General features: G+C 37.6%; 2 protein-coding genes across 2 annotated transcripts in view; both read right to left on the bottom strand.

Moving 5' to 3' along the window:
* The window catches only part of LOC140321859 (retinol dehydrogenase 16-like), a 20,445-nt gene extending 11,751 nt beyond the window's left edge, over nt 1-8,694 (bottom strand). The window contains exons 1-2 of the mRNA XM_072398664.1: nt 6,920-8,694; nt 3,106-3,425 (exon numbers count right to left, since the gene is read on the bottom strand). Of these exons, the coding sequence (XP_072254765.1) occupies nt 3,106-3,418 (313 nt within the window). The 5' untranslated portion in view covers nt 3,419-3,425; nt 6,920-8,694. The remainder of the gene's footprint in view (nt 1-3,105; nt 3,426-6,919) is intronic.
* A 3,408-nt stretch (nt 8,695-12,102) lies between these two features.
* LOC140328361 (17-beta-hydroxysteroid dehydrogenase type 6-like) overlaps nt 12,103-23,448 on the bottom strand; it is a 13,340-nt gene continuing 1,994 nt past the window's right edge. The window contains exons 2-5 of the mRNA XM_072407899.1: nt 15,995-16,325; nt 14,801-15,059; nt 13,337-13,500; nt 12,103-12,314 (exon numbers count right to left, since the gene is read on the bottom strand). Coding sequence (XP_072264000.1) covers nt 12,121-12,314; nt 13,337-13,500; nt 14,801-15,059; nt 15,995-16,307 — 930 coding nt within the window. The 5' untranslated portion in view covers nt 16,308-16,325 and the 3' untranslated portion in view covers nt 12,103-12,120. The remainder of the gene's footprint in view (nt 12,315-13,336; nt 13,501-14,800; nt 15,060-15,994; nt 16,326-23,448) is intronic.

The following is a 23,448-nucleotide window of genomic DNA, read 5'->3' as shown; positions in this document are numbered from 1 at the left end:
ATTCCATTACAGAGATGTAAAAGACTCATTGATTGTAACAGAATGCGATTAACATCTATCTAGTTATTTCGTCCACAGGGTGTGCTACCAAGTATTAGGTTGAGGGTGCCAATAATTTTGTCCAGGCAATTTTAACGTTTTATGTGGATTTTCTCAGATTTTTTTTCTATGCTTTTTTGTGTTCTTCCAGTGCCAACAAAAGAAATAAACATAACAATACCAAAGCATTTGTAATTGCAACAATTTTCTGGGAGAAGTGATGCATTTTGTGACATAAATGCAAGCGTGCCAATATTTTTGGCCATGACCGTATGGGGTAGGGTTCCAGACAGCCAGGCACCACGTATTTTTAGGAGAGGGCCCACAAAAAGGGTCACTTTTAGTATGTAGAGTTGATACCAGAAACCTAGTTCATAAAATAAAATAACCTTTAACCTAACCTGTATCATAAATACTGTCTGTTATTCTAACACATGCACAGATATCTCCATGGCCATAAAAAGAAATTGCATAAACAATAGATAGGGCTTAAACATAAGTTAATTTTTATACTTCATTGGCTATTAGAATGGCTTTCTTAATGACAAAATGATCATCAATAAGTCTGACTGGTTCTGATTATCAGTACATCAATAAGTACATTCGGATGCCAACAGACAGGTTCTGATTCTTTAAAAACCTTTTCTGAATTTCTGTAGGTTAAACACAGACAGGTGTGTTCAGGAGAAATGTCCTACTCTCTCAGACCCTTGAAAATATTGTGATACAGTAACAGTTAATTCAAGGATATAGTGTTTGATGGTAACAAACTAAAAATGTCAACTATATAAAATAGAAAATAGAATAGAGCGTTAGAGTTACATATAGGAGAAGGGAGAGACTTTGAAAAGTATAATTGCAAAACTAAAACTAAAAAAAAGCCGAAAACAAAAAGGTTGCCATATGTTGTTGGGCTTTATTTTACATATTGGACTTTAATAAAGCTTCTCAAAGACTTACCAAAATACCCAGGGTACCCTCTTTCACACTCTGCTGATAGATTTAGGGGTTGGCTACCTGTTTTTCAACATAGGTAGTAAACGTCAGGACCTGAGAAAGGATGGTTTTTGGGGCTAGCATACATTTGAGGTGTGTGTTCAAAACCTTGACCCAACTTTGGCCAATAGTTGAGGTTTTGTTATATGTGCCAGCCCCTCAACCAACAGCAGGGGGCTCACAGCCCAGTTCAGGTTTATTGAACTTTGAACAAAGTTTGCAAGCAAAACCCTCAAAGATTCACTTATACATAGTGTCAGAAAATTATCCATCATTTATTTTCTGATTTATAAGCAGAGACATGTTTTCAATTGCTCTAGTTTTCACCCTCATAATTTATTAGCTGATGTCATCTAATGAAAAAGTTTATAACAATCAACAGTTTTATATTCGACTATGAGTATTTATTTAGTCATATATGGATAACTTTAAAACAATTCCTAGGATCTATATGTTTGCCTTGCATAGTAGGTTAGGTTGAAAAAAGACATAAGTCCATCAAGTTTATCCACTAGGGAAATAAACATATCCCAAATATAAAACCACATAAGACATAGTTGGTCCAGAGGAAGGCAAAAAAACCCTGGTACAATTTGCTTCAACAGGGGAAAAAATTCCTTCCTGATTCCATGAAGCAATCGGATGTTCCCCGCATCAACAGTCACTGTTATTTTTACTTTAAAGTCTTAATACCCAGTTGTATTCTGTGCTTCTAGAAATACATCCAGCTTTTTCTTAAAGCAATCTATAGTAGTTGCTGAAACTACTTCCTGAGGGAGCCGATTCCACATTTTCACAGACCTTACAGTGAAGAATCCCTTCCTTATCCGGAGATTAAACTTCTTTTCCTCCAGACGCAAAGAGTTCCCACTTGTTCTTTGTAATGATCTCAAAGTGAATAATTGGAAGAGAGTTCTCTATATTGACCATTTATATATTTATACAGGGTGATCATATCCCACTTCAAGGAAGAATAGATTCAGTTCAGCTAAGAGCCTCATAGCTGAGCTCCTCCATTCCTTTTATTAATTTTGTTGCCCTTCTCTGCACTCTCTATAATTCCACATTATAATTCTATGTCCTTTTTAAGAAATGGTGCCCAAAACTGGACTGCATATTCCAGATGTGGTCTGACAGGATTACAGGAGAAGAATTATGTTTCACCACTAATAACCTTCTAATAACCACTAATAACCCCAGTTACCAACCCATAGACATTCTTTAGAGGGCCTACATGCTCAGATCCGATCTTTTTGCTATTAATAAATTTTTAAAAAATGGGGTTTGCCTTACTTTCCTTTGCAATCTGTCTTTCATTTTGAAGTTTTGCATATTTTATCTCCTTTTTACATCTTTTGTTATATTCTTTAAAGTTTTCAAATGATGAAGGTGATCCTTAATTTTTATATTTTTGGAATGCCCTTTTCTTGTTCCTTCTGGCTTTTTTAACATCAGCTGTGAGCCACATAGGTTTTAATTTTAGTCTCTTAAACTTATTACCAATTGAAATATATTTCAGTGTGCTTTTGTAGAACAGACTTAAGATTTCCATTTCTGTTCTGTGTTCTTTGAGGACAATATTGTCTCCCAGTCCAAGTCACAGAGAGCCGCCCTGTATATTGGAAAATTTGCTCTCTTAAAAATAAATGTTTTTCACTTTCCTGTTTTTAGTTCCTGTTTACAACTTACATTAAATGAAATCATAATATGGTCACTGCTACCCAGGTTCTCTTTTACAAGCACATTTGTTCTGCAGTGTTAGAAAGAACTAGCTCCAGAGTATAACTTCAAGTTGGGGCTACTATAAGCTGTACCATAAAATTATCTTGTATTAAATTCACAAATTTCCTCTCTTTTGCTGTTCCTGTAGTGCCATTAATCCAGTCAATGTCATGGTAATTGAAATCTCCCATGATTTAAACACACTCCCATGATTTATTCCTAAGATTTGTAATATGTTCTAAACTGTGCCAACCCATATATACAGTAGCTTATCACCTAAGGTGTTTTCTATAGTGTTATAATGTTGTGGGATCTTGCATAGGATTAAATATGTAACAAATCACTCACCCTTATCTCCTACAATATCAGCTACCCACTTGGCTGTAAGGCTCACACTCTGGCTGTCGGTGACATCCAGGATAACAGTCTGCAGCCTACTGGATGTCTCTTTTTTCAGATCTTCAGCTCCTTTCTTAGTCAGGCAAGCTGCGAGAACATTTAGTCCACGTTTATCCAACTGTCTGGCTGCTAAATTTCCAAAACCTGAGTCACATCCAGTTATCAGAACATACTTGCTTGTGAGATTCGGGAGGATTAGACGTTTTTGGTTCCATCTGTATAGGTAGACCAAACCTAGAAGCACTAGCAGCAGGAGCCACATGATGACACTGCATGCAAAAACAAAGAAATGTATATTGAAATTAATAGTCGTTAATAGAAGAAAATAAACCTCTAACCTAAATATTTATTCATTTTATAGTGTATTTAGTGTATGGGATAAGGTTACAAAGAGAAATATTGTAAGGACCGTCATAATGTTAGTTCATGTGTTTTGTGGATAATCATACCAAAGAAACTGAAGGTAAGACTAGTGTTAACCCCCTAACCGCTAAGCCCGTAATTTCTCGCACTAAATATTTTTGCTCTTTTGGTTAAGCCCGTATTTTTTCGCCTACACTAAAATCCCCACTTACCTGGTCCCGCTGTGCTAATCCAGCGTCGGTTCCGTGTTCCAGCGGAACACCTTCTCCCTCCGCTCCTCCGGACACGTCTTGTGTCTTCTGTGTTCAGCCGGCGAGTGCAGAGACGATCACCGGGGTTTTCCGGTGACGTCGCTGCGTGCGTCGGCGCGGGAGGGAGGCGGGGCGGCAAATTCAAAATTTTGCATTGAGTTCCTTTGTATTGAACTCAATACAAAAAGCTGTATTGAGTTCAATACAAAGAAATCCTTATATAATATATATATACCGGTAATTGTATTATATATATATTATATAAGCTACTGTACATTACATTTTACACTTTTTTTTTTTTTTAACTTTTTTTATGTTTTATAAAAAAAAATTTAATTATTAAATTTATAAAATTTTGGACATATTTTGGTGAGTTATGCGGTAATTCGGTGAATTAGAGCCTACAATCCAAAATAAATTTCCATGCAAAAAATGTAACACTTTTTGCATGGAAGTTTGGAAAGAATTAGAATACCCGGCATTTGCGTACGCGTCCCTCGGCGATTCCTGATGATGCGCGTGCGTGCGCCCGTCGATGAGGGTCGTAGCGGGAAATTCAAATTTTTTGTATTGGATTTAATACAAAGTCCTGTATCCAATCCAATACAAAATAATAGAAAATATATTTATGTGGTTTTGTCTATAGGTATGTGACGGACACTAGGGAGGTGTTTTAGAAAAATATATTACTATACATTATACCGAATTATCGCATTTTCAGTATTTTTCATTTATTTATGTGTTCTTGTTTAAGCTGATTTTTGTGTTTTTCCTTTAATTTTATTAAAAGTTTTTTTTTTTTTTTACATGATTGTGTGTTTCAAACATTTTTTATATTCATTATATCTACTAGAACCCTATTCGGACATATTTCTGTAAGTTACAGGTCTACAATTTAAAAAAAAAAATTTCATGAAAACCTGTGACGCTTTTGGAACAGAAATCTAGAAATCAGTGTAGTGCTCAGGTGGTTAATGGGTGCCCAGTTCATCCCACTTGCCAATCTAAACAAGTGACCGGGCTCTAGGGAGGCCTGCAGCAGGGGACTAAGCGTAGGGCCGGCATGACTGGGTGTTTGGGCAGCCCCCCCCCCCCCGTTTGCAGGTTACGTATGGGTTAATGTGAGGGAGAGATGTTAAGGGGTGGGATTAACTAGAGGTCTGGTTGGAAGTAGAGGGGAGGAGAATAGAAAGGTTTAAGTAAGAGGGTCCGTGGGAAGTGAGGGACAGTTTTTTCTGGAAAGGAAAATTCCCACCCACCTTCCCTTTAGAGCAAGGTTATGTGGTTGAGGCGGTTGGGGTTTAGGAGGGTAAGAGTCCTGTTGGTATTTGGGAAGGGCAACCCATTGGTAGGGTGCCCATTAAAATGTTGTTATGGTGTGGCCCCTGAGGCGGCCTGGTGGAGTAAACTGGAGTTGGTTGTTAGTTATAGTGCGATTGGGCACAGTGAGAAAACAGTTTGATTGGGCGGAAAAAGTTTTTTATTAGTAAAGATTGTAAAGTATATATAAAGAGTATATTAAAGTTATACATTCCTATATATGTTAAGTTATATTAATAGAGATAATATTTATATGTTATTTAAATATTGTTGTAATAATGATTATTTATTGTTATTAATTTGTATTTAAGTTGTTTTGTTAATACAATCGGCTGCTTGCCAACCAATTTAAATCCAAGGAAGGTGTCAGTGTGTTTTTGGGGGGAGAGTATAGGCTGGTAGGCAATAGTGAGGGAAAGTGCGGGAAAAGATAAGTAGAAAGTTGGGGTGCTGGAAAGGTTCTTGCTGAAAAAATTTTGTTGGAGTTTTTAAGGGGTGGGGGGCGGGAGATCCAAACTACCCTTAGTCATGCACATTTCCCCTTTAAAAGGACTCACAGATTTCTACAAAAGCAACATGAATTCTATTTCCCTGTCCCTACTTTACTACTTAAAGCTTCTTCTCACTGTCTGGGCAGCATGTCATCTGTCTCCCATCACATTCAAAACTCCAACTCTTCTGGGTAGTAACACCCCATCTTTAAAAGACATGTTAACTGAGCTACAGGCAAAATGTAAAAGAAACAACTAATGCAAGCCCTTAGATAATAGCTAGCTAGTTCAGGTATTCTAGGCTGCTACAACTGTCCCAAGCTCAATTTTTATATTGTGCAGAGGAAAAGAAAGACTTACCCACTGAAAGTGCTGGAAAAGTGTACATAATTAATATATGCTAATTTTTTGATTATCAATTTATTTAGCAGAGATCAAAATAGGTTGATGTAGCTTTATGGAATTGTAGCATTTGTTCTTTGTTACACTGAACAGGCACTGGTAAACCTAATAAAAACACCAAGCTAATACTCACATATTTCTACCCCCCGGCTGCATCTTTGCCTGCATGGGCCACTTGCTAGGAGAAGGCCTGCATGCTACCAGGGTCTGGCCTTAGCTCAGGAGACAAACTAATTGTTCACTGAAGTTTTTCTTCAACAATGCACCACACAAAACAAGTCTCCATGAGTAACCCCCTGTATCCCAATTTCTGCCTGCAGACCCCTAACTGGCTACTGTACTCCTAACATTGCCAAAATATGTTAACCCTTTCCTCTTCCTGTACACCATCAGGTACAAATATGTAAAGCTAAATGGTACAGGGATGCTAATAGGGTCACAAGGCAAGATTAAAGTTATTCTCCACATTTTTATGAGTATTTTTGATATTATATAAACAGGAAAGAGTCCCAGGGTTATTTTCTGTGCACATATTCAATAAAAACCCAATACATTTTAATATTAAAACCAGTATTAAACCCTTAAGCATTAGTGAACATTTTTGGAACCAAAAACCCTGACAATTTACTTGTGATCCCTGTTGTACTGATACCAGTGATATATTGCATGTATAAATCAATCAAATGAAGAAAATAAATAGGCAAACGTTTTGAGCAGATGAGAAGGTGTTTAAATTATAGAAACAAAAAAACTGATTTGAGAACTGAGATTTTCAAGCATAAATTCTGGAAAATACCTAAAATCCCAAGTTTTATAAATCACACTTGGTAGTACCATACAGGATCATTACTGTGACAAATTACTAGGAATATTGCTTGTGGTAATACTAAGAAACAGGATAGACTGGCAAAGGATTGATTATTTTTTTTACAGTACCTTGTTTTAGCACACCAGACGTGAATAGGGAGGGAATGTGAACACAGCACAATGAAGGCTGAAGTATGGCTAGGAGACAAATTTCACAGACTGGCTTTAGAAGACCTGGACTTTATTACTTTATCAGATTTCCCTCCTCCCCTGGAGTAAAAAAACAGCAGCATAGCAATTGCCTGATCTAAGAATGCAATGGCGAAATACTGTCATGCATGTTTAATCATGGCTGTAGGCACTCCTCCTTAGAGTTATATAATAGGAAAGAAAGAGGTGGACACCACAGAGCTGCAATAAGGAAACAGCCAACAGGAAATGTAAGATTTAATTGGTGAAACCAGGAAATGTTAAAGCAAAACTTCAGAGGTCTGCAAACATAATACTTGAGTATGTTTTTCTTTGCCTTCCTATTTAATAATTAAAATATCAGATATGTACAGGGAAGGGTTCCATACAGCTGTGCACATCACCATCCTAAGAGGACTCGGTGCTTGTGTAATAAACTGCATGAGCCGACTATATGTACAGAACTTGTGTAAATGGCCACATTCAGCTTGCTTTTTAGTGCGTTCATCTTGCATTTAACATAAGTTTGGGATGCTTTTGTGATCAGTAAGAATTCATGGGTAGGTGCGTCTGACTTGCATTTGATATCATTCCAAACTACATCAATCTGCTTCAAGCACTCATATATGAAAATGAAATTCTGTATCATACAGAAGGTACATATAAATTGCAGCAAGGGTATCCTCCAAAAGTCCAATTTGGGATTAAGGAGTGTTCAAAGGACAATGGTAAGATAGCTGTAAACATCTGATTACAATATTCTCCGATAATGGAAGTGTTGTTACCAACTCACCAATCAGCTATTCTCTTTACTTGTGTACGTTTTTTCAGTTAATTAAGGTTAGTTTAGGTGCTTTAGGAATCTTGGATTTAGCCTAGGGGCTTTAAAGTTGAGGACTTAAGTTGTTTTGAACTATATGTTTTGGACACTAAAGTTTAGAGATCTTCAGTGAATAAAGTGTAGAGTAAGTTTTAAGATTAAGGATAAAGTCTTATTCTAGAAGGCTTTAATATGATGGACTGATTCTGTATGGAATAAGATAACCGCTAACTGTTCGGGTATCAGGAAAACATTGGTAATTGGGCTTGGTTTTAAACCCAATATTTTTTTGCCTTTACAAGGTGTCCTGTGGACTTTAGATCATCTCACATTCCATATATATGTTGTTGTATATTATGGAAAATTTCATTTAAGGTCTCTTTCAATTGGCCTTGCATTTTTTTACAAGTGCAAAAGAATGGAACAACCTAAGCAGGTTCCTTTCCCATAGAGACTGTACTTCTCTTTTCCAACAGCTGTGGTGGCTCACTGGGTGTTAAAAATGTTGTACTGGGCTGCCAAAGTCCTATGGAACATTGCTCCTACTATAAAGCTACAGCATGTCCTATTAATTTTCTGAGATATTTGAGCATAGGCAGATCCGAACCAGCTGGGGGTTGGAGGCAAGTACAAACCTGTGTGTGTATACACAAGTGAAAGCCTAGTATTTTCTAGGGCAGTGGTCGCCACCTTTTTGGACCCACAGACCACCTAAATTACCGGCTCTGGACCATGCATGCGTGGGGAGCCAGATGTCACTCAAAGAAGAAGAAAATTCCCCCATAATGATGTCATGATCATGATGTCAGAACCTGTTCAGAGACACAACCCGCCCACTTCCCAGAGCCTGCAAACGTACGCTGTAATGGTCTGTGGCTCTGGCCGATGCCGCCCCCCCAGCAGGGTCCTTCTTATATAATATTAACAAGTTTAGTAGTGTTTGGGAATTTCTAGAGCAAGAACAACTGTGTAGAATAGAATACTGATTAGCTAGCAGGTTCTGAATCAGTATAGATATAGAAGTGTTCTGCTAACCTGAGTTCCAAAAACACAGGAATGATGGATGTATTGTATACTGGGTCCAGGAGTTCTAATGTAGTCTATGAAAAGATGAGAGAAATGCAGTTACAATGTTCTACCAATAGTTCAACAGAGACAGGAGAGAGGCAAGTATAGTATGCTGATACTTGTAGTTCTAGAGAAAGGAGAAAGCCAGAGGGACATGCTGTGATAGTACAATGTTTCCCAGGTTGATTTTAGCACCAATATTACTATTTATATTAATTTTCATTATTATTATTAATAATAAACAGGATTTATATAGCGCCACCATATTACGCAGGGCATTACAAAGTCAATATTCATGTCACTAACTAATTTCCCCACAATAGCCATATGTCAGTAACACAGTCTTCATTACTCATTTTTACTAGGTGTGAGAAGTTCTCTTCAGGAAGCTCATTTCGGCCAAGAAGTGATTTAGGAAATGTTAATTTTTTTCTGAATAATTTTATTTCTTGCCACATATATATATAGACTTGGTTTTACCTTGCAATGAAACGTTCAAGTTATTTTTCTTTGTCATTATATCACACAGAAACACAACATTGCTATGAAACTCCATGCATGATTATTCACAGTGTTAATTCCTTTCCTCAAAAAATGGAAATATTTGTTCACACAAATACAAAACTTTGACTAAAACCTGTCCTTGTGATAATAAAGCACTTTTGAATGGTAGGGCAAATTAACACTAATTACCTCGTTATCCATCATTAGCATCTCACGAAATTGTCAATGTCTTGTTGCATTTGCTCGAATGTAATTCACAATTCCTACAACTTTCTGCAAAGTGTCAATGAAAAAAGTGGATGTGGCACAAGAGATAAGATTTGGAAATTAGATAAAATCACTTTGGCTTGAAACCTCTTTCTTAAGTTGTGCAATAAATTCTTCGTTCTACCTTGTCATAGAAGGTGCACCATCTGTGCATACACTTACTAAATTAGCCAGATTCAGTCTTTTAAATCGTTAAACACATTGATTCCTCGCTTTCTTCGTAAACAGGAAAATCCTTAGTTATGGCGGAAACAAAATACAATACCAGCGCTGAGTCAGTGCAATCAGTTGATTCATTCAGCGCTATTGAATAGTACACATTTTCTTTTTGGATTTTTTATTTCAGTTGATTTACTACATTGAGTGCTAGTCATGCTGGCGATCAGCATAAGTTCTTCTTGAAAGAGGCAGTTGTTTGTATTTGTTAACTTTATCAGGATCTAAGCATTCTACAACCTCTACGATGCAATCTTTTATAATTTCCGCATCACTAAAGGGCTTACCTTTTTTCCCAAGTATATACGCCACTTTATAAGTAGCTTCTGTAGTTGCGTTTCTGATACTCTGCACTGATTGGAATAACTGCCCCTGCTTTTGCTTACCTTCTTTCAATTTTCGTAAAGCTATCTTTTGGGATTCTAGCTTAACCTATTTATTGTCCTTATGAGTAGAGTAGTGTTGATGTGCATTGTATTATTTTACCGTTAGAATCACAGAGCAAGCAACTCATTTTATCCTTCTCAGAAACAACATAGTATTGCAATTCCCACTCCAAAACACTCTGAAGGAAGGAACCACAAACGCTGCACCATCTGTGCCAGGGGTGCCCAAAACATCGATCGCGATCTACCAGTCGATTGCAAAGGCAACCCGAGTCGAACGCAGAGCCCTGCGTTACCCCTCCCTGCTGGTAAACAGCAGCAGGTGCTACGTCTATAGGGATCCTGGGGATGTCTTTCTGTATGAGAAGGCTCAGTGTAACAGTGGGGAGGAGGCAGAGAGGGCGGGAGGGCAGTCTGAGGTGACCAGTGCTGGTTAGCAGTTCTTTTTCTTGTGCAGCATATAATTCTTCTATGAGACGTGAACTGTAGCTTTCCTGTCTCTATAGTCTCGTAGTGCAATATCTGAGCAATGTTCTGCCATTCAATGTCTCATTAGCTGCAGTCACTTCTGTGTCATACTTTGTATATGTATATGTATATATATATATATATATATATATATAAATAAATATATGTTTAGCATATATTTATTTAGCTCTGTTTAGCTCTATGCCAGCCAGTTAGTAACTGTAACCACAGTGTTACCAGAAGGTGGAAAAGAAATTTTGGTTTAAAAACTAGCGCCAATTCTTTTTGCATTCTGTTGCAATCAGACACACCGGTTACCTCTTAGTACCATGGTTTTACATCCTAAACGCGCCAAGGCTGAGGCACACTCTCCTCTACGCGACACACTATGACTAACAAGTGCAACCAGTACACTTCACCACTAACTCCAAACTGACTTGTTAATGCGTTCTCTCATTCAAAATCCAACTCTTACTCTTCCTCTGCATTCTCTTCTGAGTCTCATTGTGATATATTTATCCAAAGGCGTAATATTATACTACGCCAGTTGTGCGTCTGTTATCGGGTGTAGTGTCTATCGCCAGTTCCCTGTAGCAGCGTCACCGGCAATGGACATTTCGAGCGACCTCTTTTTCACCTCCAAGAACTACAATTAGATAATTGTAGACAATTAGATTGAGTCCAGATAACGGCTTTTACCGAGAATCATCTCTTAGCAGAATCGTCATATTTCCAAAGTTAGTTCACATATGTCATTCAATGTCATATATATATATATATATATATATAACAATATGAAAACTTGTTTAAGAGGCCGCACATCACGCTCCAAAAGGCCACAGGTTCCCCACCCCTGGTCTAGCACATTTTTTATTTTCTATTTTAATTCTGCTTTAAGTGTTAAATTGGGCATCTGTTTGAACTTGACATGATAATTTTACAAGGAAGGTAGCAGGTGGGCTGATAATTGTAAGCCAAATACTAAGCATTTCATGAAAATCTCTACAAAAGCACATTAGTATGACCATCCATGGCACTATCATATGTCTACAAATACAGCATTTTTGGCCTGATTATTTAAAGCTCTCCAAGGCTGGAAAAGATGCATTTTCATCAGTAAACCTGGGTGATCCAGCAAACCTGGAATTAATTTCCTAAAAGTCATTAGCTATTTGTTAGCTAATGTTTTCAATCCTTGACCAGATCCATTGTAGGTTTGCTGGATCACCCAGGTTCACTGATGAAAGTGTATGATCTCCAGCGTTGGAAAGCTTTATTAAATCAGGTCAATTGACTGGACACAGCTCTGTTGCAAAAGCAAGATGTAAGTACTGATAGTAGTTTATATTTGTTGTATACTTTGCAAGCTCAGCTAAATTATTAAATGCACTGTGTAAACTTTTTCCATTTATTCAGTTTCCTGGGAGAAGGAAATCTTGTAACATAGCCGGGCAGTAAGAAAGAGGCACGAAGAATAGTTTGGCATCCCATCCTGCAGAGTATCGTGTTTTTGGATAGACAGCAGTAAGGGCGTGTTCCATACACTCTGTTACCAGGTAAAGTTTCTTACTGGTCTTTAAAAGTCCTTTAGTCACTGCTTGGCAATCTGTGTGAACAAACATAAAATATTAATTATTTAAAAATTCATTATGACTCATGTAAGAAAAAAATATACATTTTTGTAAAGGCCAAATAAAAGAAGGGCTGTAATAAGTGGAACCATTCAAAACAATGTGTGTTGGGCAGACTGTTGTAGTGACCTGGATTAAAAAATATCCAGAAAAATAGGGATACTTACACATTCGACACAAAAATTAAGAATCATAATAAAGTGTTACCAACACAGCAGAAGCTATTCTACCACCTATTTTCAAGCTGTTACTGATAGTGTTGATACAGGCCAACTATGAATAACACACACTGAACAAAAATGGAAGCACTGGAAGTCTGTGAGCTGTCATGGGGTGATCTTAACTAGTCCATTAAATCTTGTCTATCACCATTGTCTGCTACCATTTTTTGGTGTTCTACAATTTGTATTTAAAGCATGAAAGAGTTGGCTTATGATGTTTAAGGTCTATTTGATAAAGTAATAGAACAAAATGTGTGCATATACGTGAAGTAATAGAAAAAAATTATACAAGCACTAAATAAACAGAAAAAAGAGTTCAATTTATAAATTGAGATTTCCCTTGGTCACAGTCCAGCAAAGTAGTACAATTGTTAATTTTATTGGGCACTTTGCAATGGGTCATTCCTTTAGCAGCATATTCATAGGCAACAAAGAGATGCGGTGACCTCCTTTCTGACAGCTTTTTCAATGGCCAGGTCATCATGGAATGACAGTTTTTGGGAGATGGGATGTGTTCACGTACTATGTTTTTTTTTTTTTTAATTTAAACATGTATAAAAGCATTGCACTAAAAAACAATTAGAGTTATTGTAAATGATTTAAGACATGTTACCACTACATAGTGTGACTTACACATCAATAATTTCTGGTCAAATCATAGGATCAGATTAAAAATGTTTGACCTGGGCTCTTCCCTTTGCCATTCATCTTTTATCCCTGGTTGTTTATTGACAGCAGTATAGCAATTCTGGTCTACATCTTTCATAAAGACTCACGTTTTTCATAGAAAGCTTGGCCATAGGACTTCCTGACTTCATCTGGTGACTTCTCCCAACTTTTCCTTACATGCTCAAGAAAATGTTTGCAATCAGACATTTCAGTTCTGAAATAGCCTGGCTCTATAATGCTGACCTTCACACCAAAATGGGCCATCTCACGCCTAAAAGATCAAGAACATTTAATGAATACCAAAACCAACAGAAAATTCCAAATACAAGTCTTTGCAGTTATATTTTTTTGATCTTTGATGCATCTAAAACTATACATTTCCCAAACTGTACTAAACTGAAAGACACAAAATACCCCTTAAAATTACAATAATAAATAAAAATGTATATCAGGTTTTTTGTTTTTACTGTCTGCATGGCACTGGGACAAGTTCCCTTCACTTCTAATTCTAAACATATAACTGAAAATGAGAGAACAACATTTCCATCCCCTGCATGTTTGTATGTTTTTGACGTGCAACATTTTCTTGGATGGTTGGATAGCTGCTTATCCCATCACTTGCCTGCCATTGTTTTATCCTCTGACACAGGCATAGGACACTCCTGGAAACTTTAAATGTTTTTGACACTAAGGTTACAATGCTGAAACAACAATAAGGTAGCACACATGGGCCAATAAAAAGGGTAATATAAGTGCTCTGCATTTGCAATAAGGCTTCATCTTGTTCTCTTTTGTTATCCACCAATGTCACTTTCAGAAAATGTATATCTATTTTCTCCAAGGAAATGGAAACATGACCCATATACATATATTTGTTTATATCAAATCAAATCTTTCAATCCTTCTGTCCCTCTGTCCTCCCCAGATGTCCTTCTTTCTTATCCAATGTATATAACATAATAAAATGTAGTGTGTGTGTGTGTGTGTATATATATATATATATATATATATATATATAAAATAGTAAAATTGTATTTGTCATTTTAAATTTTAGCATAAAGAAAAATAGGTTTTGGGTCTGAGTAATTTTAATAATTCTTAAATTTGGTGTAACTGAAGGCATGCAAGGGGTTGTGTCTTTTGCCTTCATACTTCATACTTTAAAGTGCCCCTCTTTCTGAGCTCAGAAAGTTGCCTACAATCAGTACAGTTCCCAATCACCATATTAGTTTTTTAACTAAAATGCTATATATGACCACCAACAGTACATATACATATTCTGTTGTAGTTACTATATATAAGTTGTATTTACAATTCAGTAAATGTATCACCAATGCTAATTTTATATATTGACCAGAAGATGTGTACACACTGCAATTCTCAGTGGTACAAATAAAGCCAACACCATACATCTGTACTACACTGCATTGTGTAAACATATCTGTACCTCCAACTGTGAATACCAAGAAAAAGTAAAGGTATTATTATACAAATTACAAGTATTATTGTAACAACTACATTTCCTACGAAAATATTTTTGACAATTAAATATCCTAAAAAAAGTTTTTTACCGTAGACTGTCTGAAAAAGATTGCACTCCATATTTAGAGAGGCAGTATCCTCCTCCAAGGAAAGCCACCCTTCCACAAATACTGGAAACATTAACCACTCGTCCACAGGCTCTTCGGATTAAAGGCAGCATATTCAATGTAACATCAATCAGCCCTAGGAGATTCACATCCAGAATATTCTGGAAGTCATCCTTAGTAAGCCATTCATTTGGAGCAGTAGGTGTGGCTATACCTGCATTGTTCACCAAGCCCCAAAGACCTGTATGAAAGATACTGGATTTGAGCATTTTAATTAGTGGTTAAAAGGTATAAAGGTATATAAAGGTATATATATTTCTATAAGCTTTATATTTTTTCTATATTATTATATTCTTTAACATTCTATGTATGTGTTCTAATATTAAAAATATTTTTAATCTTCTATTTTACTTTTGGTATATACTGGTTTGATTATTTTTTTAAAACACGAGTCTTTTGTTGTATTTAACAAAAAGAAGCTTCAAATTAATTTTTTTATAAAATGTACTGGGAACAAAAATGTTTGAAGCCCTGTTACCAGCAATAATACATATCTTTAAACAAATGAACTGTATACCAGTTAGTAATGTAAAAAAAATCTGCACTGAGAAAAAACGGCCAACCTTCTGAAAATGCCTGACTGTCCCTAGTTTCAGTGACAAGTATGCAGATCAGGACATGTCAGTGACACCCTACTGAAGGCATATAGCATACCAGCCAGGGAACCAGCATTTTTACAAGGGGAAATAATAGCTAACATATCGCCTTCTGTATCGATTTTGGATAAACAAACCATAGATGTTATTGGTTCATACAAGGCTCCCCCTACAAAAATTGTTAGGGGCAACAGGATAAAATATGTGCCCTAGTTGCTGCTGTTACCCCACCACCTGTAATGGTTGCTTACGTATTCACATTTACATTTGTATTCACATGAATAGTTGCCTTGTGACCATCAGTTTTCCCAATTTTTGGTCTTGCTAATTAGTTTCATTGCATAACAATGGTTGGTATATTTCTAACTACAGTCACCCAATGCAACCAGTTTGATCTATTACATACTATTCTCATTTTAGTAGACTACATGCTTGATTGCATTGAAATATTACCTTTGTTTCAATGAATACAGCCATATTTACAGTTTATCAAATATTTACATATATTAAGATAGCCAACCTTGATCAGAGACTATATCATTGACCCATTTGGCAGCAGACTTCACGCTTTCAGTGTTTGTTACATTGAGGATTCTTGTCTGTAGTCTGCTAGAGGCCTCTTTTTTCAGATTTTCAGCCCCGGTTTCTGTCAAACAAGCAGCTAGAACCTTCATTCCATGTTTGTCCAGTTGTTTAGCCAACAAGTTTCCAAATCCTGAATCACATCCAGTAATGAAGACATATTTATCTGTGATATTCTGCAGGATAAGACTGTATCTGTACCACCTGTACAGGAAGATCAAAGCCAAAACTACCAACAGAGGAAGCCACATGATGGAAAATTACGATACCTATAATAACATATAAAGAAAAAAAATAACTATTGAAAACTTGTTTTATTCTTTTAGAGATTAATGGAAATTGGAGTATTGATTTTGTTCTGTTGCAAATTAAAAGCTCAAATACCATAGTTGCCATCATAAAAATGTAAATGCAAGGGATACCTAATGATTATTAGCATATGTACAAATGTAAGGGTAAACTTTGCTGCTAAAAAGCTACAATTAAAGTATATATATATATAATTATGTTGAGATAAAAAAAATCCCCTTTGGGTAATCTATATAAATTGTCAAGAATAAAGCAAATTTTGTCGCAGATTCATACCTTTCTCTGTTCTGAAGATATAGCTATTTTTACCACCATTCAATGGAGTATATCACAAAAATATGTAACTATATCTGTGTACAAATTTCTGAGAAAAGCAGCAAGCCATTCACCCAACAGGAAATATAGATTTTATGGGGCATTCTATGTACCAGTAGTGTATATAAAGTTTCCATTTTGCCTTATTCCAAGAAAAGAAAGTTGAATTTGTTAACAGATTTATTGCAGTGTATACAGATTGAAATAAGCATTTGTTTTTTTTTTACCATTACAAATATTATGTATAGTCAGAGAGAGGCAACTAGCAATTTTAGAAATGGGCCACTAGTTAATGTTCCCATATGCTCTTCTAACAGGTGTGTTATGAATGAAGTGACTATTTTCCTGCACATTTGTTTAAATTCTGGTTCAAGTGTAATAAGCTATCTCAGAACCCATTGCCATGTTCCATATAAGAGTGGATGTCGTTTTACCCAGAAGTTTCACCTGTCCAGAAGTATGATGAGACTTTAGATGACAATAAATTAGGAATGAAAAGGCTGACCCTTCCTCCTAAATATGCCAGTCGTGGTGGTCTAATTGTTTCCTTTATTAATAATATAGTTAATAATAATAAACAGTATTTATATAGCGCAATATACTATATAAAGTTGTACATTAAATAGGAGTAGCAAACGACAGACAGATACAGACAGTGACACGGGGGAGGAGAGGACCCTGCCCAAAAGAGTTTACAACCCAAGAGGTGAGGGAAGGGGCACACACTAGGAATGGGGATATGAAATGGTGGTAAGTAGTGACGAATAGACAAGTTTGAAAAGATAGGTTTTGAGTGCTCTTTTAAATGAGCAGAAGGTAGGAGCAAGCCCAAAAGAGTGTGGAAGACCATCCCAGAGATTCTGGGAAGTTCTAGAAAAGTCTTGTTGTTGTACATGTAACAAGGTTATGAGAGAGAAAGTCAATAGTAGGCCATTGGAGGAGGGAAGAGAGCGGTTAGAGGTGTATTTTCCTATCAGGTTGAGCCTGAACAAGGAGTTTGGTGGTCTCAGGGGACAGGTGGGGGGGATTTTGGAGATGTTGCGCAGGTGAAAGTGACAGGACCTGAAAATGTTCTGAATATGGGGGGTAAATGAGAGGGCCGAGTCAAAGGTGACACCAAGACAACCTGCCTGAGGAGAGGGACGAATAAAAGTGTACAAACAGGTGTTTTCCTTTTCCAAAAATTTTTTACTCAACAATTTAGGCTTAGCCCAGGTGATAGTTACAACCTTACCAGACCTGCTTCCCTCATCTGAAATAAATCCTTTTCCTGACAAAAACATAGAATCCTATTTCAATGTTTTTATCAAAATTTGTAAATCTAATTTTTTTTACTACTTGAGAAATGGATTGTATCTACCTAAACATTCTTTTGAGGAGTTCTGCAGCTGTTATGTTTTTATTAAGATATGTAATAATAAGTATGCTCTTATACAGTTTTATCTGTCATACTGGACCTTTGTCGTGTGACAATATTGTCTGTCTCTTACTAAGAATGTGTTTAAATAAAATTTAACTGGGTTTATATTCTCAGTGAGAGACTTTGTGAGGGAAGAGAAGCATGGTGTCTGTGTGCAGTTCTTATTCTGTCTAAGGAAAGCAGGAGTTCACAAGAAAAGATCAGAGAACATTATCATCCTGGTTATCCCATCTCCTAATATAATGGCAACAGTTTTCTTGTTTTCAGAAGAAGGCCAGCATTAGCAGACAAAATTTTTCTCTCATGACATCATATTTTTCCAATGTGAATGAATGAATGAATGAATGTGTTCTACATTTGTGTGTAATAAATGGCAACCCAAAGCTTAAAAGTGCAATGAGTACAGGCCAACAAACATACTGTGTTTTTTTTTGGTTCACTGTGAAGGAAAAAGTGGAGTACAGTGCAAAAAATTGGCTGGCAAACACAAATCGTGTTAACACATATTGACACACGTGTTGTCACACCATTACACTGCAAGTGTGTACAGACTCTAAAATCTGTAATCCACCATTGCACATTGTTTTTTTGGTCACACAAGAATAAAACGTGTGCATAGATTAAACACTCTTGTCCAGTGTCTTTGGCCAGTAGTTGTTTTCAGCAGCCTCTAACACTGAAAAGTGCTCTGTCATATTCTTCACACATTCTTACCATTGCATGCAGTTACCTGCATATTTCTTTCAGCACATACAACCTACTGTCATATCTACCTTATCCCTCCCTTTAATACTGCCCATCATGATATGTTTCACAAATCTCTCCTGTACATACTGGGTCTCACTTAATAAAGCTCTCCAAGCCTGGAGAAGATAGACTATTATAAGTGAACCTGGGTGATCAAGCAAACCTTAAATAGATCAGGACCACTGCCTTAAAAACACATTTCTCACCAGGACTGCCAATCCTTCTACCCTCTGCAATCCTCTCCTGCACATATACTTGCCTAAACTGCAACACATTGCATTAAAAATATAGCTTGTTGAATTGTTCTATGCAAAATACTACATATTATGAATTTTTCAGCATAATGAAGCCATAGGATAATGACTGGCCATAGGATAATGAATGGCAATTTGACTTCATGCATTGGGACTGCATTGTGCAACAATACCCAAGAGAACCTATAGCTGCTGTTGTAATTGAGCCCTTTCTGTCTTTCTCCCTAAGTGATAAAAGCCGTAAAATGGGTAATTATATATATATATATATATATATATATATATATATATGTGTAGTAAAAATTACCCTTATTTCCAACAATAGATGATACCCATTCGTCCGCAGAGCTCACACTTTTGCTGTCACTAATATCCAGAATTCTTGTTTGCAGTCTGCTGGAGGTCTCTTTCTCCAGCTTTTCAGCACAAGCAGACAAGCAGCCAGAACCTTCATTCCACGTTTGTCCAGTTGTTTAGCCAGCAAGTTTCCAAATCCAGAATCACATCCAGTGATAAAAACATATTTGTCAGTGAGATTCTCCAGTATCTGACTCGGCCTGTACCATCTGTACAGAAGAATCAAACCCAACACCACCAGCACAGAGAGCCATATGATGCAAGTTTGTAAGAAAGAAGCAGCAAAAGGAGTCAATTAGCTGTGCCGTCAAGTAGTTGAAGAACACACAGGGGACTTGTATGTGAAACTGAAGCAAAGAAAAATCAGGACTCCTGAAATGCCAGGCAGAGTGTAAGAATCACAAAAATAAATTGAGATACATTTTTTTGGTTGGGTAAAAGAGCTTCCATATTTGTGTATTTATATTTCATCTCATGTATTTAGATCTTTGCCTGGAGTTCAGTTGGAATTCAATTAATAAGTAAATAGTTTATTAGATCAAGTCCTAACTTATTATTTCAAAGAATATACAAAAATCTACCTAGGAATCATTTTTTTATGCCATTCAACAATAAAGCTGTGTTGTTTAAAACAGTGCTATACCCACCTCTAAGTATATTTTCTACATCCCAAAAAAACAGTACATCGTCAACACTAAAATATACAGAAAAACATAAACATGCTCTTTACAACACCTCTACACAAGGTCTAATACATACTCAACAAATTTATACATAAAGTAAAATACAACAAATAAAAAGTGCCCATTTAATTTTCAATCTTCACAAAAATTAAAGCAAAATTCATAAATATTGTCTACAGAGCAGCCAGCGTTCATTTGACCAAACATTCTTGATGCCTACGGTGTCGAGGTATTGTTGGTCAGGAGACATTCCACAGTAGACAAACAGATTTGATCAATTGTATCTTTATCTTGTACTCGGGTATAACAGCAATGTGGATACAATAGTACTCCGCAGGACAATTTTACATATTAAAAATTTTCAAACCCTCCAATAATGATTGTAGCTTTCATTAGTCCAGTCCAGTCACTTATGCATTAATTGCAACATTTTAGGTCATGCTCTAGTGCCCCAAGACTGGGTCCAACAGTCTAAAGTTTCTGGTCCTACCAAATGAGAACCTTTTCCTATCAACACTTCTGACGACTGCAAATAAAGTAAACTGGACCTCAACTTACAGTATATATCACTGCATCAAAATCTTACCCTAAGCAGCTTAGGTACAAACTAATCATGTGCATCAGAGGGACAAATATTTACGGAGAATTTCACTTTAGTAGCCACAATAACACAATGGCGGAAGCAAAGTGAGGGGGCATAAAAGTCTTGTTCCCCTAGGTTGCTAAATTACTGCAGGGAACAGTGTTTACTGGACTAAAGAGGAAGTTATGGAACCAAGCATTGGGAACCCCACCCAGCCTACAACCTTATTGACCCCTAAATGTAAATTAAGGTACCTTTAACTGGGTGAATGCTTACATACTTTAAAGGGGTTTAATTATCTCCCATTCAAGAAAGAAATATGGTAAAGGTCTCTAGAATTAACAAGGTACTGGTTTAGGATGTAAACTCTGTGTATTGAAGGTTCACAAGCTATAGGTTATAGTTATAGTTCATTTCATAGTTCCAGGTTATAGTTCATTTTACTGGGTTGAATTCTTTGTGATCATAACTCACTACCTGGCCCTTGTGCTTAGGTCAGCTGGCTCAATAAGGGGGCTTTGTTATGAGCCACCCATGAATAAGGGTGGGTTTTCAGCAGCCAATCAGTGTCAGTGCATAGTTTAGGGAGTGCTGACAGTGTGAAGGAAGTCTTAATTGGTATACTGTGTTAAATGTGTGTGGAGTGCAGTGTGATAGTCTACATATGCTTGTGTCCCCTTTTTGGAGGGTATTAGTGGGTGTTTATTAGGTATTACTTTCCTTTATTTTACATAATTCCATATTTTTTTATTTTATGCTAGGTCAAAAAAATACAGTTTGGGATGTTTTAGGGTTTTTTTTTCACCATATGGGGGCAAACCAAGTCTGCCCTATCGCTCTAAGAGAGGCGACACTATACTGCCAAATTACATACAGTAGTAGTAGTGGCAGAAGGCTAGCACCCAACCTCCTGCTAAAAACACTGTGTACAAGCACAGTACACACAAGTGCGACAGGAGCAGTCAAGTAGGTCGACGGTGCTTCGAGGGCCCGCTGGGAGCCCACAAACGAGGAAGCTTGTGAGAAGATTTTAAAAGGTGATTACGTCGACATATTTTCTCTTTGGCCTCTAGAGCGCTTCAATGTTCATCGGTCGGTGGGGGAGGGGCGCAAGGATAAAAGCGAGCAACGGCGTCATCACTTGATTCCTCGCACCTTCCTTAACTGGTTACAGGCGTTTAGTATATTAGCCAGTGTACTTGAGGAATGTCATCCAGAGCTGTGTGCGGGTTTATTTTGCTACCTAGACACTATTAGGGAAGCGCATCGGCGCATCGGTAGGGGCACTGCCTGGCTGCGGTATGACGAACAAAACAAGGCAGAGAGACCGTCATTGCGGTGGGATCACAAAGACATCGGTCTTTGGATAAGGATAATGACAGTGAGGAGGCCCAGTGGACAACAGTTTTTTTCAGGGGTTCCAAACGAACCCAAAAATTTGAGGTTGGCATTGCAGCATCCAGAGGTAGTGACAGCAAAATTGGAGAAAGAAGTGAGGCTAGGACGGATGAGCGCCCCTTTTGAGATGCCGCCACTGGAAGGTTTGGTGGTTTCACCGTTGGGCTTAGTCCCCAAAAAGGAGCCAGGTAAGTTTAGATTGATCCATCATTTATCATTCCCGCGGGGGGGTTCCGTAAATGATGGCATTGATCTGGAATTGTGCTTCGTGGCTTACACATTGCTGGATGCTGCTATTTGGTGGGTACGGCGCTATGGAAAAGGTGCGTTTAAGGCAAAAGCGGACATTGAGGCCGCTTTTCGTTTATTGCCGGTACACCCCGAGTGTGTGCATTTGTTAGGTTGCAAGGGGCAGGGGGAGTATTTCGTTGACAGGTGCTTGCCCATGGGTTGCTCCATTTCCTGCGCACTGAACAATTTAGCACTTTTTTAGAGTGGGTTGATCGGGCCCCCGGATAGTTCTGTTTGTAGGGTTTTGTTGGGAAAGTTACAGCATGTGGTGGATAGTTTTGGTTTAGTTTCGTTTAGTAATTAGATTCCTGGGCATTGAGTTGGATTCCGTAGATATGGAGAGCAGGTTGCCGCAAGATAAGCTGGTAGCACTGAGGGCAGAAGTGGCTGGGGCTTGTGACAGGAAGAAGATGCGTTTGAGAGGTGCAGTCTTTGTTGGGGAAGTTGAACTTTGCATGTAGGGTGGTGAGGATGGGTAGAATATTTTGTAGATCGTTGGCAGCTGCGACGGCCGGAGTAAAATCGCTGTCACACTTTGTGCGTTTGTCCAAGGAAGTGAAGGCAAATTTAAAGGTGTGGAAAATGTTGTTCAATGGGAAGGCTATGTCGTTAGACGGGCCTATGACGGAGGTGATTTTTTAGTTGTACACTGATGCGGCGGGGTCTACGGGTTTTGGCGCCTATTTTTAGGGTAAGTGGAGCCTAGGGGCGTAGCCTCAAGAGTGCGTGGAAGCAGAGCTGGTGAAGAATTTGGTAGTGCTGGAACTATTCCCTATTGTGGTGGCAACTGAATTGTGGGGGAAGGAGTTAGCTAACAAAAAAGTTAGATTCCATTGTGATAACCTGGGGGTAGTACAGGCCATCAACAGTCTGTCAGTATCATCAGGGCCAACAGTGGGGCTGTTGAGGCATTTAGTGTTGAGGTGCTTGCAGCCTAACATCTATCTGTTTGCGCGCCATATTCCGGGGGTTAAAAATGTGGTGGCTGATGCGTTGTCTCGTTTCCAGGGGGACAGGTTTCGCGCGCTGGCGCCA

This window comes from Pyxicephalus adspersus, chromosome 1, assembly GCF_032062135.1.
Source record: "Pyxicephalus adspersus chromosome 1, UCB_Pads_2.0, whole genome shotgun sequence".
Classification (NCBI taxonomy): Eukaryota; Metazoa; Chordata; class Amphibia; order Anura; family Pyxicephalidae; genus Pyxicephalus; species Pyxicephalus adspersus.
Note: the sequence above shows the minus strand (reverse complement) of the source record. Positions and strands in the feature narration are given on the sequence as shown.